This window comes from Malus domestica, chromosome 14 (assembly GCF_042453785.1).
Source record: "Malus domestica chromosome 14, GDT2T_hap1".
In the NCBI taxonomy this organism is placed as follows: Eukaryota; Viridiplantae; Streptophyta; class Magnoliopsida; order Rosales; family Rosaceae; genus Malus; species Malus domestica.
Genome location: NC_091674.1, coordinates 5657455 through 5679975, shown reverse-complemented (window position 1 = coordinate 5679975; position 22521 = coordinate 5657455). Strand labels below are relative to the sequence as shown.

General features: G+C 37.8%; 3 protein-coding genes and 1 long non-coding RNA gene across 4 annotated transcripts; 3 read left to right on the top strand and 1 right to left on the bottom strand.

Annotated features, from left to right (window-relative positions):
* The first annotated feature begins 593 nt into the window (after positions 1-593).
* Positions 594-2755, top strand: LOC114820868 (uncharacterized). Its single transcript, XM_070811669.1, has 4 exons — positions 594-1095; positions 1681-1735; positions 1821-2217; positions 2306-2755. Exons 1-4 carry the CDS (start codon positions 594-596, stop codon positions 2753-2755), a joined length of 1404 nt encoding a protein of 467 aa, XP_070667770.1.
* Positions 2756-3598: 843 nt separating this feature from the next.
* Positions 3599-6793, top strand: LOC114821070 (uncharacterized). The gene is made up of 7 exons (XM_070811568.1): positions 3599-3708; positions 4640-4922; positions 5191-5411; positions 5534-5752; positions 5873-5971; positions 6055-6142; positions 6226-6793. Exons 2-4 carry the CDS (start codon positions 4640-4642, stop codon positions 5609-5611), a joined length of 582 nt encoding a protein of 193 aa, XP_070667669.1. The 5' UTR covers positions 3599-3708; the 3' UTR covers positions 5612-5752; positions 5873-5971; positions 6055-6142; positions 6226-6793.
* A 677-nt stretch (positions 6794-7470) lies between these two features.
* Positions 7471-8040, top strand: LOC114820867 (zinc finger protein ZAT8-like). The gene is made up of 2 exons (XM_029092182.1): positions 7471-7721; positions 7842-8040. The coding sequence occupies exons 1-2, from the start codon at positions 7471-7473 to the stop codon at positions 8038-8040; spliced, it is 450 nt and encodes a 149-aa protein (XP_028948015.1).
* A 4080-nt stretch (positions 8041-12120) lies between these two features.
* On the bottom strand, positions 12121-19868 carry LOC114821058 (uncharacterized). Its single transcript, XR_003768481.2, has 3 exons — positions 19613-19868; positions 17764-17869; positions 12121-12502 (listed from the first exon to the last, which is right to left on the bottom strand). It is a non-coding gene; the product is annotated as an uncharacterized lncRNA (long non-coding RNA).
* Positions 19869-22521: the final 2653 nt, after the last annotated feature.

The following is a 22521-nucleotide window of genomic DNA, read 5'->3' as shown; positions in this document are numbered from 1 at the left end:
TGCATGGAAAAATAAAGCATCGTATGTCGAACCAGTGTTTCGATTACTTTTTGGGGGTTTTCAAGAGAATGCTTCCGAATGACAATTGTTTGCAGAAAGACCATAGAGACGCGCAAAAGGTGATGAAAGGTCTTGGATTGGGTTATGAAAAAATTCATGCTTGCAAAAACAAAAGTATTTTATTCTATGATGAGTATAAAACATTGGATAAATGCCCTGTATGCAATGAGTCGAGGTTCAAAATGACATCTCATAATAGAACCACTAAGATCCCACAAAAAGTCATGCGTTATCTACCCCTGAAACCTAGGGTGCAGCGATTCTATATGTCGTCGCATACTGCCACAGACATGAGATGACATAAGGAAAAACGGGTAGACGATGATATGATGCAACATTCTGCAGATAGGGAGGCATGGAAAGAGTTCGATCGAACGTTCCCCGAGTTTGCTGCTGATTCTCGTAACATTAGATTAGGACTTGCCACTGACGGATTTAATCCGTTTAGGGTTTTAAACCAACACCACAGTACTTGGCCGATTTTTGTATTTCCGTATAATTTTCCACCATGGAAATGTATAAAAAAAGAATACATGATGATGACTCTATTGATAACTGAGGATCCTGGTAGGTCAATCGATGTATACTTACGGCCATTGGTGGATGAGCTAAAAGATTTATGGACACACGGTGTGCGCACATATGATAAATGTACTGGCAAGATGTTTACTTTGCGGGCTGCAATGATGTGGATTGTGAACGATTTCCCCGCATATGCAATGGTTTCCAAGTGGAGCACTAGGGGTTATATGGCATGCCCTGTATGCAAGGAAGACGTAACATCTAGTTGGCATGCTGGAAAAGATTGTTACCATGGTCATCAAAGATGGTTGCCTTGGGACCACGAGTGGCGAGAGAAGGATAAAGAGTTTGACCGGGAGAAAGAGCATTGCCTCAGACCCAGAGAATGGTCCGGTGCTCAGATTTTGGAACAGCTTAACCATTTGGATTTTGCTCTTTTCGGGACCAATGTCACTAGGACAAGACCTGCTACACATATGAACTGGACACACAAGTCTATGTTTTTGAGCTCCCGTATTGGTCTAAACTAAAATTAAGACACAACCTCGATGTTATGCATGTTAAGAAAAATGTATTTGACACATTGGTCGGCACAATTCTAGATATTGAAGGCAAGACAGATGACACGATTAAAGCTCATCTTGATTTGGAACGAATGGGAATACGACGGGGTTTATGGATGAATAGGGACAATGATAAAGCCATAAGGGATCTTGCATTTTTTTTCAATGAAACCGAATGACAAGAAAGAAATTTTAAAGTTTTTATTGTCTGTAAAGTTTCCCGATGGGTATGCTTCAAATATCGCGCGTTGCGTGAAAGTTGACGGGGGTAAATTAGCTGGCTTAAAGAGTCATGACTGCCATGTGGTTCTGCACCGCCTACTTCCTATGGGTATTCGTCATCTCTTGCCACCCGATGTAGTGAAACCAATCATGTTGTTGTCCAGTTTTTTTTCGCAATTGACGTCAAGAACGTTACGAAGAACGAACGTTAATCAGTTGCGCCATGACATTGTGCAAGTTCTATGGAAGTTTGAGATGATATTTCCTCCAGCCTTCTTCACAAGTATGATACACGTGATGGTTCACTTACCAGATGAGGCATTGCTTGCTGGACTAGTCAACTTTCGATGGATGTATCCAATAGAAAGGTATATATTCCTCGTCTTTTTTATTAATCGATATTAAATATATTACGATTAGTAATATGTGTATCGTATCATTTTCTTTTGGCAGGCTTTTCGGAGACTTGAAGAAAAGTGTACGAAACAAAGCGAAGCCTGAAAGATCCATAATACAAGCTTGGGTGTCATATGAGGCACTTACATTTTGTGGAATGTATTTAAAAGATGTTGAGACAACTTTCAATCGTCCTCCTCGCAATAATGATGGGGGTGTTCCAAAGGAGAAACTTTCAGTTTTTGCCCAGGTCGCTCGACCATTCGGAGATCCGATTTGTGGCGAGTCGTTTTCCAAGAAGGACATGGATGTAGCACATTGGTTTGTACTCAACAATTGTGATGAGACACTGTCACACCTAGACGAGCATGAAAATATGATGAAGCAAGCATATTCTTCACATTTGTATGCCAAGAAACATCGTGAATTGTTTTCGCAGTGGTTTCTCGAATATGTAAGTTTGAAGTGTTTTGTATTAGACATATATATTGTACCAATTAAGTTGCTCGAACTAACAAATTTAAATGTTTGTCTAATATTAGGTGAATCAACTGAAAGCATGTAATTCCCCTGCGTGCAGTGAAGAGTTATATAACTTAGCATTTGGACCAATTCGCGTTGAATTGTACTCGGGCTGCCATGTCAACGACGTCAAGTTCTTAGTGGGTGCACGGGATGACAAGTTGTGTACACAAAACAACGGTGTTCATGTCCTCGGAGGAGGCGAAAGTACAGACATTGAATTCTATGACAAACTAACAAGTGTCGTGCAATTGCTTTATAAAGACGGGTGCCAAGTGATCCTTTATAAGTGTCAATGGTTTGATACACACCCAAATAGGCATGGAAGTGTGAAAATAGATCATGGATTACTATCAGTGAACACTACCAAAACTTGGTACGATGACGACCCTTACATATTAGCAGCCATGGAAAAACAAATTGTGTATCTAGTTGACCCTAAATCCGGGAGGGGTTGGAAAGTTGTTTAGAAGATGGATCATAGGAACATGTATGCTATACCAGAACAAGACCGTACTAACGACGACATCAACAATGTTGCTGACCAACGTCTTGAATCTTTCATGGAAAGTGGTGCGGAAACACTCCAAGATACTAATCTTATCCAAGAACCATTTCAGATAGATAGAGTATCTTCAATCGAAATATCGATTCAGTCCATCACGATTGACCTTGGTAATATTCCACGATACGATAGTCCAGTGCGCATGAACGACGATGGTGACGTACCTATCGATGATAAGGAATGGGACACTGAAAATGATGATAGTGACGAAAGTGAAAGTTATTATAGTTCGGATTAAGATTAAGGCAATTTTTTTGTAATTTTTTTGTAAAACACATGAAATGTTTAATGCATTATATAGAGTGATGGAAAAAATGGTATGAATGATTCCCATTTTATATGTGAATTATTTTGTAAATAAAGTTGTTTTGTTTGTATTTTATAATAAATTGTAAACAAAATAAAAAATAAAACCAATTTAAAACACAATTGCGCAACGCATAAAATTTTTTTGGTCGCGCAAATATACTTTGCGCGACGAAATATATGTATTCGTTGCCAACATGTTTGAAAATTCAATTAAAGCGCATTTTTTCACGGAAATTTTTAAAAACTTGCGTGACAAATCAATATATTTTGTCGCGCAACTGTCTGAAAATTTAAATAAAGCAATTTTTTTGGCAGAAATTTTAAAAAACTTGCGCGACGATTGTTTAGCCTTGCGAGACGAACACTCCGTTGCGTAATATTCTATATTATTAACCCTCGTGCGTCTCGTTCCTCCTTTACTTCCCTCTTCTTCCTTTTTTCCCCGCGCGATACCCTCTCTTTCCTTCCTCTCTATCTTCATCCGTCTCTCCTTCACTTACCTCGTCTCTCCATCCCTCTCTCAGTCCATCGCCTCTTTTTCTCCAACAGGTAATTTCCTTTTCAGTTTTTAGTTTCAAATTTGTTTATTGACTGGGGGTTAGAATTAGGGTTTTTATTTTTTCAAATTAGGGGCAGTGGGGTTAGATTTAGGGTTCATAAATTGGAGGTTACATTTAGGTTCTTAAATTAGAGTTTTTAGGGTTCTTAATTAGGGTTAGATTTAGGTCTTAATGTAGGAGAACGATTTTGGGCAGTGAGGTTAGATTAGGTTTTCTTAAATTGGGGGTTAGATTTAGGGTGCTTCACTGGGGGTTAGATTAGGGTTCTTAAATTAGGGGTTTTTTAATTTCAAGTACAGGGTTCGAATTAGGGGTTTTCTAATTTAAGTACAGGGTTCTTAAATTAAGGATTTGCATTGTTGACTACCACGATTTGTTGATATATAATGGGGTATTACCCTTTGTTGTTGCCTTATTAATAAGATAGACTCGATTGTGTTGCTTGTTGAATTCGGCCTTCCAATTTTGAAGTTACATTTACGTTTTGATATTAATATTTTTTTTTTTGCACAATAATTTGAATTCCTCCATTATAGTTTAGATTATATATATATATATATATATATATATATATATATATATATATATATATATATATATATATATATGATTTTCATGAGAGGTATTAGCAAGCTTCTCTTGCTGCAAATCGAAGAGCACATGAACTTTGTTATGATGGGAATGTTTCAATTATTTTCATATTTCTACATCTCCAAAATCATTGAATCTGCCCATATGCATTCAGAAAATGATTTTAACCAGCCAATGGACTGGAATTCCCATATGTTTATTTCAGTTAACAAGTTAATTTGAAATCAAATCAACAATTAGCAATCCTTTTGTAGCCATTGAAGTTGTAAGCATGTGAAAACAGAATCAAAATCTTTGTGTACTAAACAAATTGATTGCCAATTTTGTAGATGTCTCACCTCATTAGAACCCGGAGGCCGATGACTTCTACACTTAGTCCGACGGCTACACCTAGTTCGACGACTATACCTACTACTGCCGCCATTGCTCCGACAGAGATGGACCATAGGCCGATCAATCCGGTTCACTCAGATGGTCCTCCAGTCCCACAGGCGCAGGCATCGTCGACTTTTTCGGTGGCGTTACCTATTAGCGCCAAACGAACTCATCGACACCCCCGCACTATGGACCAGATGTCGCCATCGGGATCCACAACCGATGCCTCCGGTACACGTATACAATCCCAATTCACTCCTTCATTCCCTTGTTTACTAAGTTTTTTTATTTTAGGTTCAATTTGTTATGTCATGTAAGGATTAAAAAGTTTTCATCGTTCCGAACCTTTTATTAAACTGTTGTGATCATTGTGTTGGATATGTATATTGTTTATGTTATTTTCAGGGTTTTGGGAAATGCTTTAATTATAGGAGAGGTAATGCCGAAATTTTAGTAGGATTTGTTATTAGTTATGGGTTAATGATTTTTTTTCATCTCTTTGCAGCGAAGAAAAACACCCAGCGAATTTGTTGGCAATTGAAGACGGGGAAGGTCACCCGGGTGACCAACGGTCGTATCCCAATCGGATACAATGAGCGACATCGGGCAGCACCAACGGCTGAGCAGCATGGTGCATTGGCCCACGACATTGGGCATGTTGTGCGGACCTTTTGCCCTATGTTGTGGAAGTCTTGGAAGGCGATGCTGAAGGAGACGAAGATTATGGTGCGCAATCAATTGTCCATAAGTAGCATCGCCTTTTTAATGCTTTTCATGTAAATTTTATATATTTATATGTATTACTGTCTTTTATTACTAATGCTTTCAAAATATTTGTTATATTGCAGACAAACTGCAATTTGGAGCACATGGACGAAGACAAGTTCGTGTATGTCAATCGGCTCTTCTTTGAACGCTACAAGTAGTGGAAGAGTGACCTGCACCAATGGTTCCAGGAGTTTGATGATCCGCAGGTCGCTTTTGAGAAGGGATGTCCGAAGGAGTTGGAGGACCGACAAGATAGTTGGGTTTGGCTTTGCGGTCATTTTAAGGACCCGACATATGTGGTGCGTTTTTAATGATGACTTCTTTCATTTTTATTTTTTTATTTTTTAATAATGTTTATTATTAATTTTTTTAATTTTCTTTAACTATTACAACTAACACGTTTATTTTTTGTATAACAGAAGAAGGCGAAGGCGAACAAAATCAATCGAGATAAGAAGACTCTTCTCCACCATTCGGGTTCGAGGCCTTTCTCCTATAGGATGGAGGCGCGACGGAAGGTATATATTACAACTTTTATTTCCAATTTTAAAATTTCGCTAATAATTTTTTTTTCATACTAACATTTTCCTTATCTTTTTAGATTTTAGAAGGGTTCAAATTTTCTGGAGATCGACGTCTTTGCTGACGTTTATGTTCGGCCTGGGAATGAGTTGACCCAGTCCCTTCATGTAAGTAATTTCTTATGCATTAAACATTTATACTAATTCTTTCAAATTGTTTTCTATTAATAATCCATGTTTTTTTTCACAAGCAACTATGGTGGAGAAGCGACAGGTGGTGCTTCAGGAGTTCGCCTCCCACCTTCCCTCGAACACGCCGATCGAGTCTGTGGATCCCCTTGACAATGCAGGGTTTCACATCGTCACAGAGACGTTGGACCAGACTTTCAGTAGGAGGCCAGGGACATATTGTCGGGGGATGGGAAATGCCAGGCGTCGAGAGACTACAGCCTCGTCATCCTCGCAGTCAAAGACCAAGGTTACGGCTTTGACGCAGGAAGTCGCTAGGTTGAGGAGTAAGCTGGCATCGTACAAGTCTCAAATGTCAATGCTTGTACAAGCCCTCAGTTCCTCTGGAATACATCTCCCCAGTTTTTCGACACCATCGCCCTCACAGCCCTTCCACACCGAGCAAGCACAGCAATCAAGCCCGTCGACCTCCAACCCTTCCCCAACCAGTAGCAAGATTACCAAGCACCTTTGAATGACATGCCTATAGATTTTGCCTCTTTATTTTCGTAGTTTTGTTCCCTTTTTTTTTAACTTTATATTTGTACGTACATTTTTATTTATATCATAAATAACAAACTTATTCATTAATTTGCTTTTTTTTTTCTTTCTCATTCGTATGAAATCTGTTCTTTTTTTCCTTTTATTCTATTTTTTTATTAAAAATTACACGTGCGCGACAACGAAATGTCGTTGCGTAAAATTAAGCGCGTCTTACTCTTCGTCGCGCATTACCACGCACCTACTATAGATTTCGTTACGAAAAAGTTTTAAGACAAATTACCCACAAACGCACTTGTACTCGTTTATATCGTACGACGAAAACCTTTGTCCGTATAACTTTCACACGACGACTAGTAAAGCGTCGCGTAATTGTTATGACGCGCAACAAATTTGAAGATGTTCATCGCGCAATGTCTTTTTTCACAAGCTTTACGCCACAAAATATGCGCGATGATTTTCTTGTCGCCATAGTTTATGTGCAACCAAACAATTATTTGCGCGACAAAATGTCCCTTATTGCGCAAGCTGTTTAATTTAGTAGTGACAAGCCCTAAATCAACACATATATAAAGCTCTCACAAGACCAAATTTGTCCCTGATTCACAAAATCTCACTACATTTAAGTTCATACATGAAACTTTAATTGAATCCAACTTCAAGTCCGGTTTTCACTCTTTTATAAACCACTCATTTGCACTACTTCCTCCAAACCAGCACTCTCTCACTCTCAATTTACCTTGTTTTCATCGTCCAAACCAATCACCATGTTAAACAGTGCCACCAACTCTGAAGACAACACGGCCAACTCTGGAAAAAAATATCTCTTCAAGTGCACCCATTGTGAGAAAGGTTTCTCCTCCGGTCAGGCCTTGGGTGGTCACCAAAACGCCCACAGCTACCAAAATAATCAGTTCATAGGGAGATTCGCAAATGCCATTGGAACCTATGGAAGTAACCCTTATGTTACTGTTGCTCTATCAGAGGTCCAGCCAGCTGCTGCGGCTACCTACCAGTTGTTGGAGGTGAATGTAGCTAGATGAGGTTATCATGGGATAGTCCACCCTACTTTAGGCCTACTGCCATCTTCAAGTCTTGATGCTTATTATTTTCATGAGGTTGCTTTTGCAATGAATAGGTCAGAAGTGGATAATCAGCTGAATGAGGCTGAACAGGGTTTTATTAACGTTACAAGAGATTATCTAGCTGAGTGGGAAAATAATGATACTACTAATTGTAGTGGTGCAGGTAAGGAAGTGACTTCTGAGCAAAGGGATGATGACACTACTACAAAATTACCTATAACTGACGGTCCTAAAACCGACAAGAAAACCTAATTTCTGTCGGATATTAGGTAAAAATCCGACATAAACTCATGTAATGTTGGATAAAAGAACCGATAACATGCTAGCATCACGAAAAGGCTTTTGATGTTGGTTAGTCCCCTTAATCTGCCAAGAAGAAGGAAAACTATATAAAATAAAAAAAGGATTGTAGTGTTGGATAAAAGTGACATTGAAACTCAAGTCAGATAGAGGTGATATTAAATACTGAGAAAGACTGTCGAATAGAGTAGATTAGTGTCAGCCCTAACCGACACCACCTAACTATTTGATAAATAAAATAAACAACTATATTGTTGCCCATAACCGACAGCATAAACCATTAATAAAGAAAAATATAAAAGTCTGTCTCAGTTATACGGTGCAGATTTTTTCACAAGAGGTTATGGGAAATCCAAAAACACTTATAAAACCATGGATATACTCTTATATGAGATCACTAGTAGAAAAACATGTTTGCGCGATGGAAACTTGCGCAACGCATCAAATTTCGTCACGCAAAGTCTGTTTGCGCGACACTAAAAACAAAACGTTGCACAAACAGCCTTTGCGTGACGACACTTTGCGTGACGAAGGCTGACGTTGCTCAAAGTTGTTTTGCACAATGTAGGTGCACCTACGTTGCGCAAAACAGCTTTGCGCGACGTCAGCCTTCGTCGTGCAACGTTTTGGTGCCAAACCAAGAAAGATTAACCGCTTTTTTCCAACTTTGCGCGACGCAGGTGCAACTACGTCTTGCAAAGCTGTTTTGCACGATGCAGTTGTACCTATGTCGTGCAAAGTTTTTTTTTTCCTTTTGCTTTTCTTTTGGGTTCTTGCATTGCCTTTTTCTTTTGTGGTATCCACTTCTGTAAATATTTTAAATTGACGATTGAATTAGTTAATTGTATTCATATAAGTTTAAAGAGTGTAACTGTAAAAAATTATCAAAATCGGAGTTAAAACTACAGTTAAATTGTGATTTTTCGTTTATATCAGTCGAAAAGTTTTATCTTGTTACTTGATCTTTGCATGTTTGTTTTTGGCATATGCAATCTCTAAGCATATACAAACAAGTTTGACAGTTGGATCTTTGAAACTAGTTTCGTACAATACGTTTCCTATCACATTCAATGGTATATATATTACTAAGTAGATTTAATTTATTTATTTTCTACTCATAAGGAAGGAAATAAAAAAAAAAACACTTTGCGCGACGCAGTTGTACCTACGTCGCGCAAAGTGTTTTTTTTTTTTTTTCCCTTTTGCTTTTCTTTTGGGGTTTTTGCATTGCCTTTTTCTTTTGTGGTATCCACTTGTGTAAAAGTTTTAAATTGGCGATCGAATTAGTTCATTGTATTCATATAGATTTAAAGAGTGTAGCTGTAAAAAAATCATCAAAATCAGAGTTAAAATAACCGTTAAATTGTGATTTTTTGTTTATAGTCGTCGAAAAGGTTTGTCCCATTACATAATCTCTGAATGTTTGTTTTTTGCATTTTTTGGCCTATGCGATCTTCAAACATATACAAACAAGTTTGACGGTTAGATCGTTGAAACTAGTTTTGTACAATGCGTATCCCATCAAAACAATAGATTAACTAACACTTGGAGTTTATTTATACTTTCATTAAGTATAACATAAGATTTTGTGGTATCCACTTGTGTAAATATTTAAAATTGACGATCGAATTAGTTCATTGTATTCATATAGGATCCAGGAGTGTATCTATAAAAAAATATCAAAATTGGAGTTAAAACTACCGTTAAATCGTACTTTTTCGTCTATAATCGTCAAAAAGTTTTATCCCTATCTTGATCTCTGCATGTTTATTTTTCACGATTTTTGGCGTATGTGATCTCGAAGCATATGCAAACAAGTTTGACGGTTGGATCCTTAAAATTAGCTTCGTAGAATGCGTATCCCATCAAAACAATAGATTCACTAAAATTTAGAGTTTATTTATACTTTCATTAAGTATAACATAAAGATTTTGTGGTATCCACTTGTGTAAATATTTTTAAATTGACGATCGAATTAGTTCATTGTATTCATATAGGATCAAGAAGTGTAGCTGTAAAAAATCATTAAAATCGGAGTTAAAACTACCGCTAAATCATGATTTTTCGTTTATAACCGTCGAAAAGTTTTGTCTCGTTACTTGATTTTTGAATGTTTATTTTTTGCAATTTTTGGTGTATGCGATCTCGAAGTATATACAAACAAGTTTGACGGTTGGATCATTCAAACTATTTTTGCACAATGCGTATCCCATCAATTTCAATGGTATGTGTATATATATTACGTAGATTTAAATTTATTTATTTTGTACGTATAACATTTAAGAAATTGAAAAATATGTATATTTATTAAGTAGCTTTATATTTATTGTAATTGTTATAAAAATATATTATTGTGGGTTTTATGTAAAAAAAATTGAATTTGAAAGGAGTAAAATCACATTTTCAGTACATTTAATAATAATTTTTTTTTTTTAAAATACCTTGCGCGACGCCACTACATAGTCGTCGTGCAAAAACCCTTTGCGCGAGGTGAAAAGGTAAACCTGCATCGCGCTATTTGAAGATTTTGGTATTGCAATTAGATTCAATTTGGGAAATTAAATTAGAAATTGGGGGTTTTTGTGTTAAATCGAATTTTAGGGTTAGGAATGTTAGGGTTTTATTGTTAAATCGAATTTTAGGGTGGTGGGTTGGTCTGCTATGGTGTTAGTTTTCTGGTTTTTTCTCTGCTTCTTCACAAATTTCGTATTCTTACAGGTTCATATTTTTGGTACTGAAAAAGTTTAGAGCTATTGAAATGTTACTACTTACAAGTTCATATTTTTGCACCAAATGGCAAAAATATCGATTGAAACTGCGGGCGAAGAAATTGGTTCCTCAGTTCAATCGATAAAAATACAAGACGCATAAAGGAAAAGAATGCAAGAGTGATTAAAGAACTTAGCAACTAACGTGACTGCCTATGGACTCAAGTTCCAGTTAACACGATGATACGAAGTACAATGTCCTTCTGTCACAAAAGAAAAAAATGTATGTAGACAATTAGACATCAATGTTTGTTAGCTTTCCCAGTACTAGAAATCTGCTATGTTTCCATCATTTTGATTGCTATTCGCCTTTGGGATTTAACCTAGTTGCAACACAGGTATATGTAAAGGCACTTTCAGTGGAGCAATTTGCAGTTTGACTTGCAAAGCACTTCACATCACTTTACCAGCAAGTAAATACTATGTAATTTAAGCGTTTTTTAAAAATTAAATTTTATTAGTTAATCCCATATTGCAGACGAAAAGGGAAAATGGACGATACTTTTACTATTGTCGCTGCTGAAACGATGGCTGTTGTTATTCTTGGTCGGCTTCCTGGTCTTTGTTTTCTCATATGACTGGTCTTCCTTTGGTTAGAGGTGCATCTTCTTCTAATGGTTTACGGTGTATATGTTATTATCACTAATTGTTGGTACTCACTAAACCAGTTATGAATTTCTGGTCACTTTAACTAATCAAGCTTTCATCTGGACAACTTAATGTTTTTACCCTTTCCCTGAAAGCATGACTCATGGAAATTCATTAATATTTCATTTGTAGAAGTTGGTTTCTTTTAAGTTTGATTGGTTGTCTTAAGTTTGGACTTTTTTTTTGCTCTGTGTCTCTCTATCTCAAGCTTGAACACGAACACCCGCCCTCTTTCCCATACACACACAGTTTCACACTTTGAATACTGCCTTGTTGGAACTGCAGCAACTTCTTCTGGCCATGTTTTATGCTTTTAGTATTTGCATAATCTAGAAAGAGAGTCGTCGTTTTGAAATATAAAAACGAATTAAAAAAAGGAGAAAGCTTTCTTCCCTGCAACTTTAGTGCAACTTTAGTGTTAGAGCTATTGATCTAATAAGTTGTCAGATGTTCCTAATTGTTGTGAACGTAAGGCTTCATTTAGAAACAGATATGAATGATTTGTGTGATTTAACTAAATGGCGACTCAAAAGAATCATTATTGAAAACATGATTGACTTCAGAATATATATGCAATGGGGTTTATTGTTCTATGATTAAGGAACACAGTCATCTCATTACTAGGAACGTAATGCGAGCACGGATGCAGATGGACTATTTTAGCCAATAAGCTATACTTTGTTGTGAAGAACTTCAATTATAGGTATCATATTGTTATTCGTTTTCACTGTTGTTTGATGTATGTAATCAAACTAGCTATGAATGTCTAGTTCTTAGGTCAACATATAAACCATATCATATAGCAGTCATGAGTTCTTGAGATTGCTGCTGATTCTCTATCCAAAAAATCACATATAAACTGTTTGAAACGTTCACCTTTCAACGATGTGCTTCAGCATTTTATTTGTTTTCCATCCAAATGCCCAATGGTGGCTATCTATCAGAACTACTATTTCCTTTAGGAATTGGCATCCCATGGACAGTTGGCATGCATACATCTGCATATGAAAGCAACTATTTGTAGTCATAAAATGAATTTTCTCCATTTACCTTTTCATGTAAAAATTCAAAGAACTTAGTGAAGAAGGCTTTGGTGTATTTAACACAATACGTTGAAATGAAACAAAGCTTATTTATTGATATCTCCAATAAGTTACAAATATGTACATATACATGAGTCAAAATAAACAAACAAGAGGAAACCTTCACAAAGGTTGCTTAGGAGAAGCCTCAGCAATCGGTAGAGCCCCAGAAAGAAAAGGCACCGGAGGGGGATCATTCGGAGCCTCAGTACTGGACAACACCTTAGAAGGAGGAGGCATCGAAGGTTGATCATTTGGAGCTTCATTACGCGGTACAGCCCCAGAAGACGAAGGCAATAAATACCTTTGGAACAAACCCACAAACCTCTGATGATCATGTAAAATCTGACCATCAGATTCCTTCATCTGGTCAAGCTTCCTTTTCATGTTTGTAGCATAGTCATGTGCGAGCCGGTGCAGCTGTTTATTCTCATGCTTGAGCCCTCTAATCTCCTGTTTGAGACTCATCACTTCAGCCGCCAATGATTCAACTTGGCGGGTTCGACCAAATAGGCGTTGGGCCATATTAGACACAGAACCTGCACACTGAACACTGAGAGCCAGAGAATCCTTAACAGCCAACTCATCAGACCGTTTGGAAAGTAGTCTGTTATCTTTGGGAGTGAGAAGGTTCCTGGCCACCACCGCAGCGGTCATATCATTCTTTATCACGGAATCCCCAACGGTAAGAGGACCTGTAGGGGATAAGAAGGATGGGCGCCATATGTTGTCTGGAGAAGGCGTGGCTGCCTCTTTAACAAGGTTCAAGTCAAAACGACGGTCGGAGGGGCCAAACATTTTCAAAGGTGTTGAAGAGAGAAGAGGTCGGATAAATCAAGATCTTAGAAATGCAAGAAGGGAGCTTCTACTGGTGGAGATTCAAGTGTGCTTTGGAACTTAATACCAGCCTCTATAAAAATCTGCACTCTATGGAGCTTCAGAAATCGAAGAGGCGCCTGCTCAGAAATCGAAAAGGCGTTTGCTTTCTCAAAAGCTGGGCTGCTCAGAGACCACGAGGGCCGATCTCAGGAAACGAAGAGGCGCTTGCTTTCTCAAAAGCTGGGCTGCTCAAAGACCACGAAGGTCGATCTCAGAAATCGAAGAGGCACCTGCTTTTTCAGCCTTGTCAGCACCTGTCACATGCACACTCAACTTTGCGGAAATTACGGGCATTTTGTCGAAGATTTCTGGTGAAGTAGAAAGCACATGAATGTTACTGTTCAATCATCCACTTTCCACACGCAACATCAGCTCACGGGTACCACAGATAACTTTGCCAAAAATCTCTGACAAAGTTTAGACACGTGAAGCTTGCAGCTCCCATTACATCGCTATGACCAAGAAGGGTAAAAGAATAGCAAAGAAACAGCACTAACAAAGTTTAGACACATGAATTTTGAAGATCTAGCTACCATATTATTACCCACAAGGGTAAAGGAACAGGACCACTGCTGGATAATTGGAAAGTCCCTGTGTGTCAACCTCTGTGCTCCGTGGCAAGGTAGACTAGCAAACAGGCCTAACCTTTACTCACATTCGAGAAAACACTCCCAACAAGATTGCTTGCTTCAAGATTGAAGAGGCACCGCCCTCCGAATCTCGAGAGTCAGACTCCCAACATGATCACTTTCTCAAAAAGCGACGAGACACCACTCTCCTAATCTCGAGAGCCAGACTCCTAGTAGGATTGCTTTCTCAAACATCGAAGAGGCACCGTTCTCCGAATCTCGAGAGACAGATCCCCGACAGAATTGCTTGTTCGAAAACCGAAGAGGCACCGCTTTCTTAACTTCGAGAGCCCCTTAGATAAAGCTTGTTTGTAATCCTCACACCGCTTTCTCAACTTCGAGAGCCAAATCTTCTTGGATAAAGCTTGTCTGTAATCTTCACTCGTAACATCAGCTTTCCAGATACCACAGACCACTTTTTCAAAGTGCTCTGACAGAGTTAAAACACGTAAAGCTGGCAGCTCCCACTACCGTGCTATGACCAAGCAGGGTAAAGGAATAGCATTACTCCTTGTTGTTAGGGAGACTCCTATATATGTCGACCTCCATCCTCAACGGACAAGCAGACCTGCAAAAATGCTCAACCCTTCATCATATCTGACAGGGCACTCCCAACGAAGCCTCTCGAAATACTCAGCTTTCTTTCCCCCCGAGAATACCTCTGCAAACAAGCTACACCAGAGCAAGAATATCTCATATCATCAGGGTTAAAAGCAAGAGTATCCCATATCATGTTTTTTCCCTGTCTTTTCCTTTGACCTTGTTCTTACCTGCAAGACAAGGAGAAAGAGAGCAATCAGTCAGCACTTGGAATCAAGCTTTCAGTCCGGAACTGACTGCCTGGAACCCTTTACCTGATTACTTACCTGGCATCGCTCTCGAGTACTCATCTTCAACATCTTATGCTTCCCGAGAAGATACCACATCTGCCTGAGGAACAAATAGGGCAAGTGAGAAGGATACAAGGAAGCATGTGGAGACAAGCGCAACATAACACGTGCCGATACATCCACTACTTTGTCAACAGCAAAAGTATCCCATATCAGTAGGGTCGAACGTACTCTAGATTTGATAGACTTGTTTTGACCCTCAAATTCTTCAGTCGGCCTTATACTCTGGCGGAAACCAGAAAACCCTTCAGCCCAGTTCAAGAATAAGCCTGTGGAAAGTTACTTCTTCAAAAGCAAAAGTATCTCATATCACATTTTCTCCTTTTCTTCTCTTTATCCTTCATGCTGCCTGTAAGATAAGAAGAATGATAACAATCAGCCAGAACTCGAAATCAAACTTCTGATCTGGGACTGATTGCTTGGAGCTCTGATTGCTTACCTTGTCTATCACCTCTTTCAGCAGATCCCCTAGCTCGGCGACTTGGGAGACTCCTACTACATGGTTTGTATCGCGCTTGACCAAGCCTAAAACTACAAGTAAGCGTCAAGTGAATTTGATACATTACCTTGTGCATCTCCACCAGTTAAAGATACCACCCCTGGAGGGAGGAAGAGTACTTCCAAAGAAGATGCCACATCTACCTATGAGACAGATAAGGCAAGTGAAGACGATACCACACTTCGGTACTTAAAAGTTTCGTGATTACGAGATCGTTCTCCCATAATATTTCCTAATGTCATTTGTACTAAATCATTCACTTGTACTCACTAAAGGAGAGCTTGAACCTATGTACTGTGTAAACCCTTCACAATTAATGAGAACTCCTTTACTCTGTGGACGTAGCCAATCTGGGTGAACCACGTACATCTTGTGTTTGCTTCCTGTCTCTATCCATTTACATACTTATCCACACTAATGACCGGAGCAATCTAGCGAAGATCACAAACTTAATATTTAAGATGATATTCTTTGGTGTATGTTTTTCGCAAGCAATATAGTGTTGATAGATGAAACGCAGGAATGGGTAAACACGAAGCTTAACCTTTGGAGAGAAGTGTTGGAATCTAAAGGTCTTCGCCTAAGCCGATCAAAGACAGAATATATGGAGTGCAAGTTCAGTGCAAACGGAGGCCAAAATGAGTTAGGAGTGAGGATCGGAGATTAGGAAATACCAAAGAGCGACCGTTTTCGCTACCTAGGATCTATCTTGCAAAAGAACGGAGAATTTGATGGAGATCTCACCCATAGAATACAGTTGGATGGATGAAGTGGAAGAGTGCATCCGGCGTGTTGTGTGACCGTTGTAGGCCACTGAAGCTCAAGGGAAAATTTTATAGGACGGCAATAAGGTCGGCGATGTTGTATGGCACAGAATGTTGGGCGGTGAAGCATTAACACGTAGGTGTAGTGGAGATGAGGATGCTTCGTTGGATGTGTAGGCACACGAGAAAGGATAAGATTAGGAATGAGGATATCCGAGGTAAAGTAGGAGTAGCCGAAATTGAAGGAAAGAGGAGAGAAAATCGGTTACGGTGGTTTGGACATGTGCAAAGAAGGCCTACTGATGCTCCGGTTCGAAGATGTGACTACGGGACAGAGGTTCAGGGCCGAAGGGGTAGAGGAAGACCTAGGAAAACTTTGGAAGAGACGCTAAGAAAAGACTTAGAGTACTTGGATCTAACGGAGGACATGGCACAAAACTGAGTGCAATGGCGTTCTAGGATTCATATGGCCAACCCCACTTAGTGGGAAAATGCTTTGTTGTTGTTGTTGTTGTTGTTGTACCTTTTCATGTATGCATTTACGATGTCAATGATTTTTGTTTTTTTTTTTGCAAACACTTATCTTAATGCTTCTGTTCGCTGAAACTCTGCTTCATCCTGATGTTGCTCTGTCCCTCAGTTCAAAATCAAGACATACGAACCAATTGTGCTCAATTAGCCATTATGATTCAGATTCTCTTTTGAATGAGGTAAAACCTTCTTTGTTCTCTTTGTTCCCTAAAGGGTCAGCTTGTGATCCCGGAAGAGCAGATGAGGGCCCATGGCGAGCAGATGAGGGCACAGCTGAGGGCCTAGGGCGAGGAGATAAGGACCTATGCCAGGATGGTGAGAGACCTTGTACAAGCCATACAGATGTCCGGCCTCCAAATCTTGCTACCAGCACTTCATTTTGTTTCACCTTCGACCTCAGAGCCACCTCGCCCTATCGATACCTTGTAGCCTAATGTATTAAACCTAGTTCACTTGTAGTTTTTTCTTTTTTGTTCGGACATCTTGTATGTACATTTTCATATATTTTATAATTAAATACTTTTGGTTAATTAATTATTCTTTAGAATTTAATTACAATATTTATCAAAAATTAAAAAAAAAATTTCACTAAAACAAAAAAATTATTTTTCACTAAATACAAAAAAGGTTTGCGCAACGCACGCCCTAAGATGTGCGTCGTGCAAAGTATCTTTGCACGACATAGGACGCACGTCGCGCAAAGTACTTTGCACGACGTAGGCCGTGCATTGCGCAAAGTGACTTTGCGCGACGCATGTTATTTCTTCGTCGCGCAAACACTAGCGTCATTGCCTTTACGCGATGGTTAGCGTGCGATGTAGGTTGCGTTGCGCAAACCCTTGCGCAATGATTTTTGACTTTGCGCGACGAATGTACGTACATCGCGCAAAGTGTTTTTTTCACTAGCGTCAATTTGAAACTGTTGCAGATTTTTTACATGGACATATAATCAATTTGAAGTCAAAATCCATGGATATACACTTACATGACATCAATTTGAAGTTATAATACCAATCCATAGTTTTACACGGTGCAGATTCTTTCACAACACTTAGCCGCATAAATGCCCTGATCTCCTCTTTCCTGAATTTCTGCAACAGTTTCCCAGGGGAAAATAATTTTCATTAGAAAACAGGTTATGGGAAAAAAAAACCCAGAACACAAAAGTACACTAAGGATTTTAATAGATTTTAAAAGACTTTTTTTAAGTAACAGATTTCAAAGGATTTTAATAGACAATTCTATATGGATTTTGACAGATTTGTGTGGATTTTCATTATAGATTTGTATGGATTTGTATGGACTTCTTTCATGGGTTTTTTTTTAGGATTTCTTAGGATTTCAGAAGATTAACCTACAATGTTTGTATCTAGAACTCTTGTCAACTATTGTTGCAGTCACCTTGTTTGTCTCTCCATAGTAATAATCATGGCTTTCGGATGATAGTTGGAGACTAGTTTTCTAAAACACGTCCTATTGTACAGGTCTCTATACATTTTGCTACATGAACTTGGATCAATTTGCATACATTTGCATAGCCTTTTTCTTTATTTGGGGTTCAAGTAATCCATTATTTGGGGTTAATTTGTCTTATTTCAATATAATTCGCTGTATACAAATCAAAATTATCTATTAGCTGTACAAATCGAAATGAAAGAAATAAGAATCCAATTCTGTAACAGGAAAATGGGTAATTTCAAATTCACCTTAGCAGCCAAGCAAAACTCCAAATTCCACCGGTTAGTTATTGGAAAAGCCACCAAATTAACAAATGGGTTTTTGCAAAAAAGCTTCCAGCTTTATTACATTTCCTTAAATATGCAAAGATCTGTGTTCCTAAACCCGAATTTTTGTCGATAAATCCAGCTTGCGATAACTGGGTTTTGCTAATTACTTCACCAAAAACCAAGCAAAACCCACAATATAAACGCTGACTCAAAGAACCAAAATTTTATATATAAATTGTTCAAAAACGAGTTGTGAAATATTAGAAATTTATATATAATTTCTTTGCTCTTTTGTGAAAAATGAATATGGGGTGGGGTGGGGGGAATTATAATAATCGAGAAATTGGGGCATACAATGGGTGAAGACACTCCACTTCCTTAGCTTGCTGTCGGCACTGCCAAACAACAGATATGGTTTTCCTCAAAGCTTGGGTTTATCGGTCTCGGAGGTTTTAGCGCTAGGTTTGCAGACTGAGTACAACTACACAGAAGAGAAATGCAATACCTCGAGGGATTGAGGAAGACAGTTCTTCTTCTAACTGAGAGAGGAAGTCTAATGAATGTGAAAAGAAATCTGAGGGGGAGGGTTGGATTCTTGATGGCATTGGTATTTATACAATCCACTCTCAAATCCATCAAAATCCTCCGTTCATTAAAATCCTAGCAAATCTTTGATATTCTCACTATACTTAGATTTGGTAGACGTTTTTAAAAACGTAATTGACTATCCATGGATTTGATTGTATTATTTAAAATCCTCTCAAATCCTAATTTGACTACACTATGATTTTAAACTCCTTTAAAATCCTCTTTCAAAATCATAATTGAAAACACCCTAATTTTAAAATCTATTAAAATCCCATCAAATCCTAATTTGACTACATCCTCCTAAACTTTAAAAAAAAAAATTCTCAGAACTCAAATCGACCGAGACAACGGCAAGGAGGCCACTAATTTTTGAATTTTTGTGCCAATTCAATAACAAAATTTAGGTAGAATCTGAAAGCCCTAATTTTAAACAAATTAGCAGCCCTAATCGTACAAATGGTAAATAAGGCGAAAGTGCAATGAAGAAGAAGAAGGAACCTGAGCCAAAGAGCAACACACCTGGTGATGCGACTGTGAGTTGTATAGCAGCAACGGAGTGAAGAAATTTGCAGAGAGAGCTACATGGTGGTGCTACTGTGGTGCTATGGGGGTACCCTGAGATTGCGATTCGTATACGGAAAACTGCAGAGCAGCGGTGCTATGACCATGAATTTGGGATTGTTAGTTGTGATTTTGGGAGAGATGAAGGGAGAAGGAGAAGGGGAGAAGAACAGGAGAAGGAAAGGGGGAATGAATGCAACGGGAAGGAGAAGAAACTGGGGAAGCGAGAAGGCAGCAGCTCAAGGAAGAGAGAAGGGGTTTTATGTAGGGTTGAAATATTTTTTGGCGGCTCAAACCGACAACACTCTTTTAGATGTAAAGAATATAATTAAATTTGTCCGATAGAACCGACATTCTCTTTTTCGTCTAAAAAAATGGCAAGAAATATCCCGCCCAAAATTTTGTCACGCGAGATTCGTATTTAAAAAAATAAAAACACCAACCTGTCGCCTACAAGTTACAACCACTAGGAAGTTTGAAAATATTTAAAAATAAAAATATATTGTCGGGTAAAAGCGCAAGAAATGGCTCCTTAACCGACATTAACTTTATGTGAGTTGAGAGTGACACTATTCTCTTTTTATATGACACCATCATTTAAAAAAATTAAAAATTATGTTGGTTATAAGCGACATTAACAGTCTATGTCAGTTATAAACAACATAGACAGTCTATGTTGGTTAAAAATTGAAAACTATGTCGATTTTGTCCGACATTAATAGCAAGGGTAGAGCCAGGATTTTTTTCTTAGGTGGGCTACCTAAAATTAGTACTATAAAATCATATGTTTATTTTTTTGTTTATATAAAATTATATAATAATCAATATAAAAGACCAACAATGCCACTTAATACTACGGTCTAGTGGTATTCCTCTTCACTTGTAAGTGAGAGATCGTAGGTTTGGTTCTCACCAAATGCGAATTTGAACCACATTAGCCACTCCACCACCCCCTTAGTGTAGATAATATTGTCTAGTAAAAAAAAAAAGAAAAAAAAGAACAACAATAGAATATAAATTATTCTCAAAATCATAACCTAGCTGATAAATTCAAGGACCATATAGATAATTAACCTAATAATTAAATCAAGAATAAATAAATAAAGAGATTAAGAGCGTACCAAAGGTGACTCCATTGGAAAATCATAACGGAAAGTAAGGAATTGCAGATAAAGATTTAATTGTGGATTAAAAAGAATATTTTTCTTTTCTTGAGTAATAAGCACAAGGCTAAATCACATAGGGTAAATGATCTTTTTCTTTTACAAATAGGATAAAGGGAGACGGGAGATAGAACTAATTTATAATTTTTAGCATGAAACTTATTATTTATTACATATCCTCTACTAAATATACATTCAATAATAACGTATTGAAATTGAGTGGGCTATAAGCATGAGTTTACAAAAGAATAGTGTTATTCACACACCCAATTTTATCTCCAACACACCCTCATTAATTTTTTGCCATTGATCAATTTATTCTATCTAACAGCCGAAAATTGAGAGAAGTGTGTGAGAAGTAAAAATGAGTGCATAGATATAGGCACTACCCTTATAGAAAACCTCTCTAGGCTACAGCCCACCTTAGTCTTGTTGGTGGCTCTGCCATTGATTAACAATCTATGTCGGTTATAACCAACAATACTTTCGACACCATGTAAAGATGCTATCGGAATGTCTTATCCGCCAGTATATTATATAAAACTGACACCAATCTCCGACACAATAAGCCACTTTTGTAGTAGAGTGATTTGAATTTGGAGCTCAAACTTTAGGGTTTGGGTTTTCAAGAGTAGATCTGGGTTCTCTTTATATATATCAAGGTGCTTAGAGTTGGTTTATGGATGAATAATGCATGCGAATAATAAGTTTGAGTTGTCATTGTGGGAATATTAGAGGGTTCTATAAGTTTGAGTTTGGAGCTAGAGGAAGAAGCGATATCATAACAGGGAGAGGGAGTAAGGAAGAGAGTTTTTAATTAATTAAATAAAATTAATAATATATTAATTTTTTATTTCAGTTGGGAAAAGAGTGGATTCTGCTGTGTCATGTCATCATTTAACAGATAAATTAACAGAAAATTTAAAGGATGTCTGATATTATAATGAATTCATAAGTTGAGGTATGACATTGAAATGTTTAAAACATGAGGTATGAGATTGTAGTCCGACTCATAGTTGAAGTAGTTTTGTGTAATTTACCCTAATTTTTATGATTTATGAACTATGTATAATGCTCTAAGCATCAATATATTTATGATATATTGTTTTGGTGTTATGATTTTTGAATGTGCCAGACTTCATTTCTTGAGATCCCCATTTGCAAAAATAGTTTGGAGCTACCTAAAAATTGCTACAAGAACACTATAAAGAAACTATTCAACTACTAAAAAATTTACTACTATGACACTATAAATGTACTACAAACACTAAGTGGACTTTCAAATAGTTAGTGTTTTTCAAAATGATACACCATACCTTTCAAGGTGTGATCAAATGTAGTGCAGTGATAATCATTTATTAGTCCAATCATTTTTTTTTTTTCGTGCATTCCTAACAAAATTAAGCCTACAAGCTCCATGGAATTTCAAAGTCTCTCATCAAACACATCTTTAGGGTTATCTGAACAATATTCGGCTAAGTTGGCAATTAGTAGTATATGATTCTTTTGCATTAGTTTGAGGCTTCATAATCTCTTTTTCAGGCCACACATGGTGAGTTCCTAGTGCGAACGTACAAGAAAGTTACTCCTACCACACGATCCTTTCTTAAACCATCTAGTTATGGCACAAATTGTCACCCAATCTACCAGCACCTTGTGCTGTTAAGTATTTAAAGGACCAAGCTCCGTCATGGTTAATTTTCA

What these genes read in the sequence shown, in the direction of transcription:
- LOC114821070 (XM_070811568.1), top strand. Translation starts at nt 4,640, where the DNA reads ATGTCTCACCTCATTAGAACCCGGAGGCCGATGACTTCTACACTTAGT. An exon ending in AACCGATGCCTCCGGTACAC is followed by an intron (nt 4,923 to 5,190) that starts GTATACAATCCC and finishes ATCTCTTTGCAG; the next exon opens with CGAAGAAAAACACCCAGCGA. An exon ending in TGAAGGAGACGAAGATTATG is followed by an intron (nt 5,412 to 5,533) that starts GTGCGCAATCAA and finishes GTTATATTGCAG; the next exon opens with ACAAACTGCAATTTGGAGCA.
- LOC114820867 (XM_029092182.1), top strand. Translation starts at nt 7,471, where the DNA reads ATGTTAAACAGTGCCACCAACTCTGAAGACAACACGGCCAACTCTGGA. An exon ending in GCTGCGGCTACCTACCAGTT is followed by an intron (nt 7,722 to 7,841) that starts GTTGGAGGTGAA and finishes TGCAATGAATAG; the next exon opens with GTCAGAAGTGGATAATCAGC.
- LOC114820868 (XM_070811669.1), top strand. Translation starts at nt 594, where the DNA reads ATGATGATGACTCTATTGATAACTGAGGATCCTGGTAGGTCAATCGAT. An exon ending in GTCTATGTTTTTGAGCTCCC is followed by an intron (nt 1,096 to 1,680) that starts GTATTGGTCTAA and finishes TTCACTTACCAG; the next exon opens with ATGAGGCATTGCTTGCTGGA. An exon ending in TGGATGTATCCAATAGAAAG is followed by an intron (nt 1,736 to 1,820) that starts GTATATATTCCT and finishes TTCTTTTGGCAG; the next exon opens with GCTTTTCGGAGACTTGAAGA.